The sequence below is a fragment of the Vidua chalybeata genome, chromosome 28, assembly GCF_026979565.1.
Source record: "Vidua chalybeata isolate OUT-0048 chromosome 28, bVidCha1 merged haplotype, whole genome shotgun sequence".
Classification (NCBI taxonomy): domain Eukaryota; kingdom Metazoa; phylum Chordata; class Aves; order Passeriformes; family Viduidae; genus Vidua; species Vidua chalybeata.
Genome location: NC_071557.1, coordinates 188,240 through 203,111, shown reverse-complemented (window position 1 = coordinate 203,111; position 14,872 = coordinate 188,240). Strand labels below are relative to the sequence as shown.

Genomic DNA, 14,872 nt, shown 5'->3' with positions numbered 1-14,872 from the left:
AAACAACTTGTACTACTTAAAACAGGAACTACACCTCATTGAGAGGTAAATCGAAGAGGCTCTGCAGCCTGGAAGCCTGAAAGAGCCACTTTCACCTGAGGGCCAGCAGAACAGAGCAGCCAGTTAGCACCACTAATGAAGTGAAGAATTTAGCGGTAAACAAGGGACCCGGAGCAAAAGAGGCAGTTGGATGGAGCAGGCCCTCTGCTGCTACTTGGGCTCAGGAAATGATGGCAAAGCACTGATCACTGCTTGTACCAAGAAACAGCTGCAGAATGGACTTCTCATTCCTTGAGAAATACTGACAGTATAGAGTCTGCTTTTACCAAAACTAGTTTAGAAACACTGAAACATCTCATTTTGAGAATTTAGAAAATAGTGCTGTGTCCCAGGAAACAAGTGCAATGTGGAACAGGGCACTGATCTGCTGAAGGATTTATTCAGGCATCCTGATTTGCACCCAGGTGTTACATCCATGGGCACAAGTCTCTGGTTGGGAACCAAACTGTGCCAGTGCCTCTTCATTTTCCATGGCAAGATCACAGGAAAGTCTCAGAGCCTCTCTATTTGCAGAGCAGCAACAGGTGTGTTTGACTTTGGCAGTGCTATTTCTGTTCCAGGATGAGGCATGCAATAGGAATATCACAGGCAGGTAAGGTGAGGTCTTGGGAAACTCTTGTTCAAAAGTTGGAGAGCTTTCCAAAGGCAACAGCAGTAACACTGCAACACAACTACAGTCAGGGTTCCAGTTATCTGCAGGTCAGCAATTACCACATGGCACCAGGTAAATGTCCTGTCAAGGTCACCCCAGGGATATGTATCCTGGAGCATCCCACACTGCTTAGTGGGTTTCACTGCAGCCCTGACACACTGAACAGTAGCTGCTGAGCCTGCCACAGTTCACAGCTCTTGATCCAAGCAGGAAAGCTACAGTTCAGCATGCCTTGGCTGCTAAATCTGACCACATGCATGGTCTGGACAGTTCCTGAACTTGGCTCAGGGAAGGTCTTTGCTGGCTCCCTTCTCTCTTCTGTGGCTGACATCCACATTCATGACAACAGCGCCTGAATGGGAAATCAGGAGTAAATTTTAAACTGAAATACAATTGACCAGCAAATACAATTGCTGGCAAACCACTTTGTATTTAAAAAATATAAGAAACCAGGGAGAAGGAGGAAAAAACCTAAACCAAATGAAAAATGCCAACTCTAGTCTAGGCCACTAAATTGCTTAATACATGATATGAGACCTCTTAGAAAGCAGCTGCCCAAGAAGGGCTGCTCCTCCAACAGACCTCTTCCAGATTGCACATGAACTTTTCTGAGTGAAGCCTGCGCAGCCATTTCCCTTCATAATTATGTAGCCCACTGCTTCTTAAATCTCTGCCTTGTCTCTAATGTCATAGCCATTTATTGCTGTCTTTCCCACAGGGGCTAACATTTTCTTATTGAATAATGAGATGCTTTGCACCACACACCATTCTGGCTGTCCCAAGACCTCTCCTGCCCTGTGAAAAGCCCAGCCCAATTATCCGTGCCTATTTCTGGCTCCATTGTTCATCCCAGCAGCCTGCAGGACCAGGCACTCTGCCCTCATCTGCAGCTCGGCATCCCACTCTGCTCCATGTCCCTCTGCGGTGTGTGCTCAGTGGTGACAGGGCAGGTGGCAGGTGACATGTCCCCGTGCTGCTGGCAGCGGTGTTCTCCCACCTGTCCCATCCTCCCTGCCCACACTGGGCACACTCTGCCCTGGCCACCTGGTGCTGGAATGTGCCTTTCCCTGCATGCTGCCCTGGGGAAACAGGCAGGCATGGGATAATAGAATATATTAGCCCTGAGTCCATTCAGGCCCTGGCTCTTTATGAACAAAGCCTGCTAACTGAGCTGATTTTTGCCAAATGACTGGCTTTCGTGCATGAGCAGCAAAGTGGAGCCCCCAAAGACTCCCATGCAACAAGCGCTATTGCCCAGGGCTCATTGTTTTACGCCTGCACTTGAGGGCATGGAGGAGTCACGGCCTTGCCTGCCCTGGCATTTCTTCTCCAGTTTCCCACCGCTGCATTAGCCCCGTCTCAGCCCCAGCAGAAGCAGCAGTGATGGGGGAGATGAGACAAACTCAGGGACAGGGACAGGGATCCCCACAGTCCCTGTCCCAGGGCTCACACTGTCCCTTGGTGCCCATGGCCCCTCTCTGGGGGCAGATGGGATGCACCAGCAGAGGCAGCCCACCTACCATGTCCCTACATGGAGAGCCCACCATGCCACTCCTGCAGCAGGACAGCTCCTGGACACCCCCAGGGAATATTTGCTTTAGGTTAGACCCCCCTCAGCCCACAGAGAGCTGATAGCCCCTGGCAGGGTCAGTCCCTGAGGAGGATGTTGGTTTGCCATGTTTGCTTTCTGGTTTTCTCAGCAGATTGCTCCAAGACTCCAATAACACTGATGCAAACAGGAACACTCCCTCGCCCCATGATAAGGGAATCTGCACAGGGAGGTTTGGCAGCTGTGGGGACCCAGTCCGATGCCTCAGTCAGGTGCCCAGTGCCCCTGGGGCTGCAGGAGACACCTTCACCAAAAGCCGGCTGGCAGCAGGGCCAGGATCAAGGCACGCAACAATTCCAGCCAATGTCTCCTGTTTGTGTGAAATTAGCACCAATAAATGCTATAACTATACATGACCAACAACGAATTTACTAGCTAACATATAAAGGACTACAAGAGCTAATGCCTTCAGCACCGGTGAAACTCTTGACCGTCTGCCCCTAGTCCCAGGAGGGAACCGATGGCAAATGTTTACAGGGGCTTATAAATATTTATCCTGTAATAACTTGCTGCATTACAGCACATTCTTCTCCACAAGGCTCAGCTTTGCCCTGGACCAGGTGCAGGCTGCTGAGAGGGTCTGTGGCACATATAAAGTTTGCCTGAATAACATACAGCAAGTGCTGGTGTTCAATAAAACAGCAGCAGCCAAGCTGCACGCGTGAAAGACACTGCAAGTCATTCCTTACCCAACAAAAGAAAAATGTGGCTGGGGAGCACAGGTGTGCAGGCACGTTGGTGTGGGTGCAAACCCCTTCTGGGTTGCCAGAGTAACCTGGGGAAGTGCTGCAAGTCACTGGGGAGGTATAAATCACACTGCTGGGCTGGCCTGACCGAAGTCTCGGCCCAAGAGTGGCCCCGTGCTGCCTGAGAACATGGGGACCCTCGGCTGCTTTTGTGAGGACCCCAAAGGAAGGGAACAGGAGACTAGCCCACCATGAGGAAACATCTCCTCATGCTTCTTGCTCTTCAGCAGTCCTGTCTGCACTCTTCCCTCTAAAAATTTTTGAGCCGTCTGTCCACTTATTTATTTATGCTTCTCATGCTAAATGATTTGCAAGAGCATAAGATACCTGTGGTTTGGAAACCATGTGATAGTCTCCAAGCTGGACCAGAGATGGAGTTCAGAACTACTTTCTAACAGGAGTAAATAAGCAGATTGGAAAGGCTCCATTGTGTATATTCTGGGTTGCTATTTTCTTAACCCTGTCTCATTAAGATGGATGGAGTTTCTGCTTATTAGTAATTTGGCAAGTTCCTCTTTGTGTACACTCTGCACTTCTCACTAATGACGCTGTGCTTCAGTGATTAACAAAAGAGACTTCCAGCATAGTCAGTGAAAACACAGCCATGCACTTGGGGCACTGGGACGGAAACCCAGCGTTCTGGAGATGCCCTCTATGGAAGACAGTAGGGAACCCAGCAAAGGAGAAACTGCTGGCCATAAAACCTTTCATGTCACTCAAATAATTTTGACCTGAGGACATTGGTTCTTTGATTTACATATATAATTGCAGAGCTGACAGACCCTGCAACAAAGTGATTCAGAGCCCTTCCTCTGCTGTTCTTAAGACACGTCTGACGGAGATGAAACTGGCACTGCTACTGCCAGTAGATTTACAGCTGGCCATTAAAGTATGTTTACAAGTCTTTAGTACAGTGTACACATCTGGTAAATCATTGATTGAACAAATAGCTCCTCCTGCCATGCTCCCTCTCTCAACTTTTCCTACTACTCTGGTACCCAGCCTGGAGCCTGTGTCCAGTGGTGGTGGCCAGCCAACGGCAGGTGTGCATGTGGTACCCAAGCAGGCAGACACGCGTGTCTGCACCTGCACATGTAGCACTGACATCTACATGCTGTTGGACACACACCTACACAAGAAGCCCCACACAGATCCTCAGCATGAAGGTCAGCTGATCTGACCTACATGCAGTGAAAGATATTCTTGCTAGCATTCCTGCTGGCATGTATTCAAATCCCCTAATCTTGGTCACATTGCTCTTGAACCTGGCCAGACCAATCACCTGCACAGGGCAGAGTCCCAGGTGGGTACACAATGAGCAAGAGAGGCAGCTGTTCCTTCCTGGGACTCTCACGAGAGAAGAGAAGGAAGTCAGGGGCCTTTGCCAACCTGCCTTCCAGTGGGCCAGCTGGCTGGCATGGGCCACGCAGAGCTCCTCAGTGCTGACCAGAGCCCTGGCTGCCTGTGGGCTGGGTCCCCCCAGCACCAAGGGGGGAAAGCCAGGCCTGGCAGGGCCTGGGTTTGCTGCACAGGTACAGTGAAAGAAAAGCAGAGTGGAAACAGGGCACAGCTCCAAGTACACAAAAAACAACATCCCTTTTCCCTGGCACCAGGAAGCATTGAATGCAGCCCACACAACGGACTGCACTGGAGCCTTCCCTGCAGCAGGAAAAAAATGCTGGGTTTGGTGTTCTACGGAGCATGGCAGTGGCTGGGGCTGAGGAGCAGCAGGAGCTGCGGGCCCCCACCATGGCTCATTGTGCCAGGCACAATAAGCATCTGGGCAGCTGTGCAGTCATCTGTGGCCAGACCCTTGCTCTTGTGGCCACAGAGCTGGGCAAAGGCCAAAGGGTAAAGGGCAAACCATGGGAGCAGAAACAAAGCTACATCAGCTCATTCATGCAAACCTTTTCAGGAGCTTTTGGTGGCAGGATGACCAGCCATAGGGGTGCAGGACTCGCTGCCTGTGTGTGAATTGCTGTCTGGACACACAGGCTGCCAGGTCCCATGCAGTCACTTGGCAGTGGTTGAAAAAGTGCAGGATCCTGGAGGCTTAATTAGAAGGGACCCACAGGGATCGTCAAAGTCCAAATCCTGGCCCTGCTCACGTGCATGAGAATCCCACCCTGTGCCTGAGAGCGTAGTCCAAACACTTGAGCTCTGGCAGGCTGTGACCACTGCTCTGGGGAGCCTGTTCAGTGCCTGACCAACCTCTGGGGGAAGAACTTGCCCCACTTCTCATTGTCACCCCCTCACCACCAGGTACAGCATCCACCTGTGCTCAAATTCTACTGTAGTATCCTCAAAGTTAAGGTCTCATTTAAGCGCTTTTCTGAATAAAAACTTGTTAAGAGAAATGCCTGCAAGGCAAGGCAAGTCCTCCTCTCCCTCCTCTTTTTAACAGTGAGAAAATGGGGTGGCTTTGCCACAAGACAGCTTTGCCTTGGGATGGAAAGAGAGGAGCCTGGGCACTCTCCTTCCATCCCCACATCCAGCTGCCAGCACTGGCTTCTGAGGCAGACTTTGAGATGTTGACTTAAGGCTGATTCCCTGGGGCACAACATGCTGCCTCTCAGTTTCAGAGTTTTAATGGACTGGCAGGGTGTCTGGGAAGGAGGAGAGGGAAACAGAATTTTCCTTTCCCCATAAATAATTTTATGAAAGATTTTAAAAGAGATTTAAAGAAGAATCTCTTTCCTCCCTTCCCCCTTTCTCAACCGTACTGTGCATTTTAAACTGTTTGTGGAAGGGAATTAATTAGCGCAGGCAGCAGAGCCCAAAGCTCTGCAGCAGCCCGTCTTCTGCACAATGGAGATCCAATGCTTTCTCCCCTGCCTGGGAAACACATGCCCAAAATCCAAGTACATACATTTTTTCTAACCTAATTCATTTTGTAGATTGATGGAGAAAATCCATAGCAAATATTTATGACTTTGCAATAAATAACCCTCACAGAAGTTACAAAAGAGTTCTGGCGAGTCTCAAGGTAACTTTCAGCGAATTCCAGGGGTCAGGGCAGACTGGGATACTGAGCCCATAGTGCTCGAGCCTTTGGCTCATCTGTTTTGAATTATTGGTATTACTCAGTGTAGCATTGCTCTCAATGGAGTAGCTGTGCTGTGATTCCATGCCATATTTTATTTCTGTGGCAGGAGAGAAGCTGCAATAACTATTAGTTGTACTCTGTTGTAGCCTGCAAAAAAAGCCAGGCCCCAGCGGGGCGGGGTTGGTGCTGCTGGTGTTTGCAGGCTGGCCAAGGAAGGAGCCTGTGCCTGAGTGCCTGGGACAGGACTCGGGGCCAGACGTGGTGCTTTTCCTGCCAGTTCAGAATGTGGACTGCCGAGGTACTCGCAGGGGGCTGGTGCTGCTCCAAAGGTGGAAGTGTCCCAACATTCTGCTGAAGGCAGCCACCGATGCTCCGGGCCCCTGGAGCCAGCGAGGGGTGGTGGGTGCTGCTGGGGAGCCACACACCTGTCCTGGGAGCCACACACCCGTCCTGGGAGCCACACTCCTGTCCTGGGAGCCACACACCCGTCCTGGGAGCCACACTCCTGTCCTGGGAGCCACACTCCTGTCCTGAGAGCCACACTCCTGTCCTGGGAGCCACACTCCTGTCCTGAGAGCCACACTCCTGTCCTGGGAGCCACACACCCGTCCTGGGAGCCACACTCCTGTCCTGAGAGCCACATACCCGTCCTGGGAGCCACACTCCTGTCCTGGGAGCCACACACCCGTCCTGGGAGCCACACACCCGTCCTGGGAGCCACACTCCTGTCCTGAGAGCCACACTCCTGTCCTGGGAGCCACACTCCTGTCCTGGGAGCCACACACCCGTCCTGGGAGCCACACTCCTGTCCTGGGAGCCACATACCCATCCTGGGAGCCACACTCCTGTCCTGAGAGCCACATACCCGTCCTGGGAGCCACACTCCTGTCCTGGGAGCCACACTCCTGTCCTGAGGGCCACACACCTGTCCTGAGATCCACACTCCTGTCCTGGGAGCCACAACCGGGGCGAGAAGGGAGCCAGCTCATCCCCACTCCATCTTCGTTAGCTCTTAATCACCACAGCGGAAGGAAAAGCAGCTAGCAGCATCATGCTGCTCTCCCGGGCATGGGCTCCTTTCAGGGCTTTCAGAAAACAGGGTCAGACGTGTCTTCTGACCTGTGACCTGTCGCTTCCCTCCTCGCCATAATTATCTAATACAGTGCTCTCCCTGCCAAGTACAATGAAACAATTTGTCACTTCAATTGTCTGTCAGTCAACACTGGGGCCTTTTCAACAGGCCAACACATGTTTTTTGAGAGCTTGTCAGCAAGGGCTGTCTGGCCAGGCACATAACCATGGAAAATGGAACCTTTGTTAATTCTGGTTCTTAGAAAAGTAAATCCATTCACTTGTTTTTTTCAGGCCTTCAGTTTGGAATTTGCACAAGAAGCTGAATTGCCCCTGATCCCTAAATGATTGGTCAGAGGATTTGCATGAGGAAGCAGAAATTAATTATTCTTTTCTTTTCTTTTTATTTTCTGTAATTGTGTGTTTAGAAATGAGATTACATTCTACAGCAGCACGAGGGGCTGAGGGGGAATTTGCTTTGCATTTGTTTAGCTCCTTAGAGTTAAGATCACCTAATCGTTTCAAGCATTTCCTAAGATTCCCTCTCTCTTTTTCTGCTTTAATGACCAAACAAAGATTGTGCTACTTCCCGGGGAACTTTTCTGGCAGCTGAGCTCAGCAGTGGGAGCCAGGGGCTTATCCCTCTGCCAAAATAGTCTTAGAATCACACAATCACTAAGGTTGGAAAAGACCTCGAGGATCACCGAGTGCAACCATTAACTAACTCAGTGCTGCCAAGGTCTTCTTCCTGCTTTTGGCTTGCAGGGCACAAAAGGCATTGCAGAGCCCACGGGCTTGAGCCTCGGTGGCTCCTTGTGCTGGAGGAAGGGTGTCAGGATTCCAGCCAGCCCAGGAAGGAGCTGCTGGCTGCCCGAGTCACATGTGCAGTCAGCACAAGCTGGGGTGCCTGGGGACTCCCATGCCTGGCAGGGAGCTGGGAACATCCCAGCAGGGTCACCTGAGCTGTCAGGACATGGATCTGCCAGTTCCAAGCCCTGCAGTCATGCACCTGTTCAGACAATAAAACTGATAACCTTGTTGATAGCACAAACTGGTAGAGAAAAAAACCCTTCATTTCTTGGTGCTACTTAGAGCTTCCTTCTGGTTTTTGGGGGTTTTAAAAAATTTCTCTTTTGAAAGCAGCACCCTTTGAAATCCTCACTTTCTCTGTTGATACACATATGAAATTCTATTCCTGAATATTGAATACAAGATAGATATCTCCATTTTCAGGTATTCATAATTTTCTTTGTGATGTGGAAGCTTGTGTTCTGGAATATTTTATTTGAGAGCATCACAGAAATGCTGGATGGCCCCTACTTCAAGTGCCCCTAATTTCAAGTGCCCTGAATAAAAACTTCTCTAGATCTGGCTTTCCAGAATACCCCCGTCCCAACCTAATTCAAACCATACAGGGACGTCTGACTTAGAATCTTTCAAGCCCATAAAATGACCCAAATTGGCTTTGCACGTGTATCTCCCAACCTAAGCCATGTCTGTAAACTTGATCTGTCCTCTTGCATCTCTACTGCATTAGGTGGCCTGAAAGACTCCGTTTCAAACTGTCTGTCTGCTCTAAGAGCCACAAGCGTCCGTGCTTGGTCAGGCTGGAAAACACTGTACCCACGAACAGCGAGGGGTCAGTGGCTGCTCAGCCCCTCAGATGTGCCCGTGGCTCTCAGCAGGAGCAGAGTGGCACCGTGCGGCCCCGCGGCACCGTCAGCACGAGCACCCCAAAGGCCCCTCCTGAAGGACGGGCCGGAGGATGAGCTCCCAAAGGCCCCTCCTGAAGGACGGGCCGGAGGATGAGCTCCCAAAGGACACGGCGCTCCGGGGTGAGGCCGTCCCCGCGCTCTCTGCTGCTCGCCCGGCAGGCCCGGCTTTGCCCTGGCCCGAGGGGCCGCTGCCCTCGCTGAGCTTGGCGGCCTGCAGCCCTCGGGCAAAGGCTAACGGGCCGCCAGCGGATCCCGCGTGCGGCAGCACTGCCAGCCCCGACAAAGCCGCGGGAGCGCCGCTCTGCTCGCAGCGGCTCCGGTTCCTAAAAAAACCCATGGAACTGATGTCCGAGCTGGGAGCGGCGGGCCCGGGACAGCGGCAGGCGACGGTGCCCGCAGGCCCCGGGACAGGGCTGGGCACCGGGACAGGGCCGGGCCCCGGGACAGGGCCGGGCACCGGGACAGGGCCGGGTACCGGGACAGGGCCGGGCCCCGGGACACGGCCGGGCACCGAGACAGGGCCGGGCACCGGGACAGGGCCGGGCACCGGGACAGGGCCGGGCACCGGTGCCTGTGGGTCGCGGGCGGTACCAAGTACGGCCGGGGGGGGGCGCCGGGGCAGCGCCAAGCGCCGGTGCCTGTGGGTCGCGGGCGGTACCAAGTACGGCCGTGGGGGGGCTGTCACGTGGGCAGACGCGCTCGAGGTGAGCGGAGCGCCCAATCCGAGATGGGTGCGTTGGCGCATGCGCGCTCGTGCCGTTCTGCGGCCTCCGAGGCTACGCCTGCGCACTGCCGCGCCTCGTGGCGCCTGGCGGCACTTCCGCCCTCAGCCGGAGCCCGGCGTCGCCTCGGCGGTTTTGCGACAGCCGTAAGCGCGCGGGGCGGCCGGCGGAGCGCAGGGACCGGACGGGGCCGGGGCGGCGGCGCGATGAGGCCGCAACAGGCGCCTGTGTCGGGCAAGGTGTTCATCCAGCGCGACTACAGCGGTGGGACGCGCTGCCAGTTCCAGAGCAAGTTCCCGGCCGAGCTGGAGAACCGGGTGAGGCGGGGCGGACTGGGGCCGGCCCGGGGCTCGCGGCGAGCGCGGCGCACGGAGCCTGCACGCCGGGCAGGACCGGGCCGGGCCTCACGGGCCTGCGCCCAGGTGGCGTTCGCAGGTGCCCTGCCTCGGTCGGAGCCGGTTCCGCGGGTTCCCCGAGGGCGGGGTAGCATCTCCTGCAGGAATCTCTAACCGGGGCCGTGCAGGTGCAGGGGCGGACGCGGTTCCTCCCCCGTGTCCCCGTCCCGGACTGTGGTCAGTCCTGCGGAAGGCGGCTGCTTTGCCGTAGAGCGGAATGTACTCGTTGCGTCTGTGCGAATAGAGCCGGCTGTGTGCTCTCGGGTGATAGCTTTGTCCTCTCCCTTGAAATCCTACCCGTCCTGCCGAGCCCGCTCAGAGGCCTCACAAATGCTGTCTCAGGGACTTTCGTTTTGGTCAGTGCTATCAGATGCGGGATCTTAAGCTGACAGTCAAACAAACACGCCTTCCTACCCCATTTTCTTTCTCTCACTCGGCTTTTTTCTCTGCCTTGTTCCTTTGTTGTGAGTGCATTCGGTCAGCACTGCAGCAGCACCGAGGCGCTGTGGGTGTGGAGTGTCCATCCACTCTCGCCTGTTCATTCACGCCCAGCACATCCCTGGGTGTGAATTCGGGTTTTCTCACAGTCGAATTGCACGTTTGCTTAGGCGTTGCTCTGAACGGTTTTGTGTCCACGTTGTGTTTGAGTTCAGACTCAGCCTGAGCGCGGGGAGGTGTCTGACAAAGAGCTGCGGGGCTGTAACTCTGTGTGCTCCAGGCTGTGGCTCTGAGCACAGTGCAGGTGATCCCTGAGTGCAGGTGGATGTTCAGGGGTACTGGTGAGTTCTGAAGTGTGCACCTGACAGCCCCACTTGCTTTTCTTGCAGATTGACAGGCAGCAGTTTGAGGAGACGGTCCGGACACTGAACAACCTCTATGCAGAAGCTGAAAAACTTGGGGGCCAATCTTACCTAGAGGGCTGCCTCGCCTGCCTGACTGCCTACACCATCTTCCTGTGCATGGAGACACACTATGAAAAGGTATGTGCTTGCTTCCCCTTCATCCTGCAGGCAAGTACTTGGTTCCTGGTGGGTTTCCCGTGGCTTGCAGTGCTTTGGTGCAGGTTCTGCACGGATGTACCTCAGATGTGCTGGTACTGGTCAGTGTGGGTCCCATGGGGGGCACCCTGAATCCAGGCAAGTGCCTGCACTGTGGAGCCATCAGAGCACTTGTGTGTCACTTCTCACCTTGCCGTGGCTGTGACACTGTTCCAAAGGAAACAGTTGTGACTTCTGTGCTGTTCCACTGCCAGGTTCTAAAGAAAATTGCTAAGTTCATTCAGGAACAGAATGAGAAGATCTACGCTCCTCAGGGCCTTCTGCTGACAGACCCCATTGAAAGAGGATTAAGAGTTGTATCCTTCTGTGGCTTCTGACATTGTCTCCTGCCTTGTGCTCCTCGTTTGTCTCAGTGAGGCTCCTCTGCTCATGCTCGATCTGTGAAACAGAATCAGTGGTCAGTCTTGTTCTCTGTGTTGTGTCCTGGTCCCCAGTCAGGTTTTCCTATGTTGAGCTTTGGTGCCCATGAAGATGTGGAACCCGACCTTTGTGACTGCCTGGAAAGGGCGCTCAGGATCCTTCCTCTATTCCAGTAACCTCCAGAAATGCTGTTTTTCTGACTGGGGAAAGAAGTGACCATGTTGGTAGGACAGAAATTGATGTTGTGATAACAAGACCTGGCTGTTAGTTAATGTGCAACCCTCAGCTCAGATTCTGGTGAAGATCTTGACATACAACATCACTGCAAGCCCAGCACTTGCTCTTGCTTCCAGTGTGGCTTATTTCAACCCTTTTTCTTCAGCTGTTGAGCCACTCTGCAGACATTTTATGTGGTTATTACCTGAAGTTGTAAAGACCTCTCATAGCAAATGGGGAAGTAGAATGAGTAACTCGCCTTTCTTTGAAAATCTTGAAACCACAGCAACTTGGAACCTAGTGCCAATTCAATGTACAATGAGGCTAATTCCTTGCAGTTGGGGTTTCTGTGTCCTTGTCCAAATAGCTCAGAGCTGTCACCTACATGACTCCTTTTTTCTCAGTGTGTTTTCCATTGTGCATACACCTTCTGAAAAAAAAAAAACCAACATTCAACTTGAGAAAAGCATTTTCAGTTTGGTAGGTGACTTATTAGCAATATTAACTTTTTTGCTTGGTGCAAAAAAGTTCCACTTTTGTGGAAGCCTTCCAAGCCTTCCCCAAAATTTAGCAGGGGGGCAAGGCTCAAACCCACAGAGCACTGAGTTCCTGTGCAGGCCCTGGGCTGGGAGCCAGTGCTCTTACCTGATGAGGCATCTCACATAGGCTGTTCCCTTTGCTTTGGAGCTCTGGGACCTGCCTTTAAACAGCTCAGATATCAAAAGTCCCATCATCTTAATGTTTTTCTGCCTTTTTCTGGGTATGTTTTCATAGTCTCTTTATAGTATATTTCCCTAACAGCTTTTCTGTGCAGATTGAAATTACCATTTATGAAGACAGAGGTTTGACCAGTGGAAGATAAAACTGCGGAGTCTCAGGTACGTGTTACCCTTATCTCAGTTCAATCTCAACATCTTTCTGTGCTCAGAGGATTGGGTGCTGTCATGCTGAGAGTTTATCCCAGCCTTGTACGTCATCAAAGACTTTCACATAAATCCTGTGTGGACCAGCTCTTCTTGGAAGTAAAAATATCAGTACTGGGTAGGATGTTGCTGAACATTACCTTGAAGAAATTTGAGTCTTGGTTGTGTAAGTATGCTAACTTGTGCTATATTATGTCCACAATTCTTCTCAGGTCAGTAAACAATGGACTCTGTCCCTGGGTGTACTTTAGCATACAGAGCCTTTTTGCTGCAGTTCTTCAGTTGCTGTTCTGGTTATCGTGCTGATGCTTTTGGGTGAGAGGGCCCAGCAGCCTTGAAAAGCTCTGCTGAGAGCTCTCAGTTCTCTTGGTGCTGTGGGGCGAGTCACAGAGTGAGGAGTGTTCACAGGACTGGGGCTCATGATAATTGTGTCCAGTGTAGACCACCAAAATTGCTCTCTGTGACTTTGCTTTTGGAAAGCTGACATTGGCACTGGCTCCCTTGTGCTCTGCAGGTCCTGACAGCAGTTCAGACTGTTGGCAGTATACACAGAAAAGAATGGGAAACATTTATGCCTGTTTTGTGAAAAGAAACAAATACTAGAGGTCTTTATTTTTTGTTTGGACAAATGAAATCAAGAGTTCTGGGTTCTGCTCGCCACAACACATGGTAACTCTTGCCACACTCTTGCTGCAGGCGTAGAAAGGTTTGTGTAGGGGAGCTTTTGGTTTGACTTAGGGGGAGTTTCTAACCATATGAAACCTCTTTTCTAGATGACAGCTCACCGGTGGACTTGCTGTACCAAGGTTCCCCTACCTCCTACTTTAGAGCATCATTCCTTTCTCTGCTGCCAGATCCACAGTGCCATCTACTACAAGGACTAACTTCCTCAAACTGCTCCCCAGCGGGTGACCTAGCTGGTCAGCATCCACTTTGCAGTAGATTTGGAAGCAACAGGATCACTTTTTAGTTTTTGTTTGGTTTGGGTTTTTTTTTCCTCAAGAAAAGGCAGAAGTGGTAAAGCTGTGTTCTCTCCCGAAAGAAATGGGGCTCTCAGCCCAACAGAGGTTTAGTTTTAGTCCTGTAAGTGCAGTGCTGTTCGTCCCTGGTTCTTAAACCCTTCTGTGTGTCAGTTGGGCTTTGGAAAGCTCCAGCTCAAAGTTGGGAATTTCCCTCCAGGTAAGAGTGCAGAGATACACAGTGCCTCTTCCCAGTGAGGAGTGACTCAAGGCAGCGTCTCTTGTGCTGATCCTTGTGGAAAACCAAAAGGCAAAGTGTTCCTTGAGTTAAGGTCTTGGTTATCCCTGGGGGGAGGGGGTTGTAGCCAGACTTTAACCCTGGTGGTTTTTCTGCCCCTGTGTCTGTGCTGTTTTGGCCCCCTCAGTGCTCACCAAGGCGAGCCTGGTCAGTGATGAAACAGTGAGCACAGTAAAGTGGATGCTGAGCCAATAAAAATAATGATTCCCACCCTTCTCTAATTAATATGTGAAGTGTAAAACTGTTTCTTTATGGATTTCTTATATGTAATTTATAGGAAAAGATTGATTTGATGAACTGTAAGATACTGTGTAAGATGGATTTCTTAATTCTGTCTCTGGCACACACTGAGGAGTTGAGCTGTGCATTCCTTAGCGTCCCCATGCATTGCTCAGCAGTACCTGCACGAGTGAAGGTACCCCCAATCCAAGCTGGCTGAATCCTTTCTCACATCCTTCTCCCGTGTCAAAGCCCAGGTGTCCTGGTATAGGGGCGAGTGTCAGTGTCCAGTTGTGGAAGGAACTCAGAAGTTCAGGAGAGACGCTTAGCAGGGGTGGAGGGGCTGGGTTGGTTGGTGGTGGTGCTGCAGGTGCTAATACTGGATATGGAACTCCAGGCTCATTCCTCAGCCACTGGGGGGTTGAGATTTGATTAATATTTTCATTGTATAAATTTGTTTTTTCTAAACTGTAACAGTGTTTGCCTTTCACAGCTGTTGCAATATTGGCAGAAGTACTGATGGATCAGTAAACCTTTTCTTAAACTGTGTCCAGGTGTGTTCTGGCAGCGCCGTGGCGTGGGGCACGGGGTGACTGCGGAGCGCGGGGCTGGCAGCGGCCGGAACCGCAGCGCCTCGGGGCCGGGCTGCGACACCACGGGGCCGTGTCCGGGCCCGGTGGCCACTGGGGGCTGTGCCCGGGCCCGGGGCTCTGCCTGCCGCGGGGCCGGTGGCCACTGGGGGCTGTGCCCGGGCCCGGGGCTCTGCCTGCCGCGGGGCCGGTGGCCACTGGGGGCTGTGCCCGGGCCCGGGGCTCTGCCTGCC

At 52.4% G+C, this 14,872-nt stretch overlaps 1 protein-coding gene across 1 annotated transcript; it reads left to right on the top strand.

Annotated features, from left to right (window-relative positions):
- The first annotated feature begins 9,714 nt into the window (after nt 1–9,714).
- GOLGA7 (golgin A7) lies at nt 9,715–14,598 on the top strand. The gene is made up of 5 exons (XM_053966624.1): nt 9,715–9,938; nt 10,844–10,996; nt 11,269–11,370; nt 12,465–12,528; nt 13,347–14,598. Exons 1-4 carry the CDS (start codon nt 9,828–9,830, stop codon nt 12,510–12,512), a joined length of 414 nt encoding a protein of 137 aa, XP_053822599.1. The 5' UTR covers nt 9,715–9,827; the 3' UTR covers nt 12,513–12,528; nt 13,347–14,598.
- The last annotated feature ends 274 nt before the right edge of the window (nt 14,599–14,872 follow it).

What these genes read in the sequence shown, in the direction of transcription:
- GOLGA7 (XM_053966624.1), top strand. Translation starts at nt 9,828, where the DNA reads ATGAGGCCGCAACAGGCGCCTGTGTCGGGCAAGGTGTTCATCCAGCGC. An exon ending in CGGCCGAGCTGGAGAACCGG is followed by an intron (nt 9,939 to 10,843) that starts GTGAGGCGGGGC and finishes CTTTTCTTGCAG; the next exon opens with ATTGACAGGCAGCAGTTTGA. An exon ending in TTGAAAGAGGATTAAGAGTT is followed by an intron (nt 11,371 to 12,464) that starts GTATCCTTCTGT and finishes TTTTCTGTGCAG; the next exon opens with ATTGAAATTACCATTTATGA.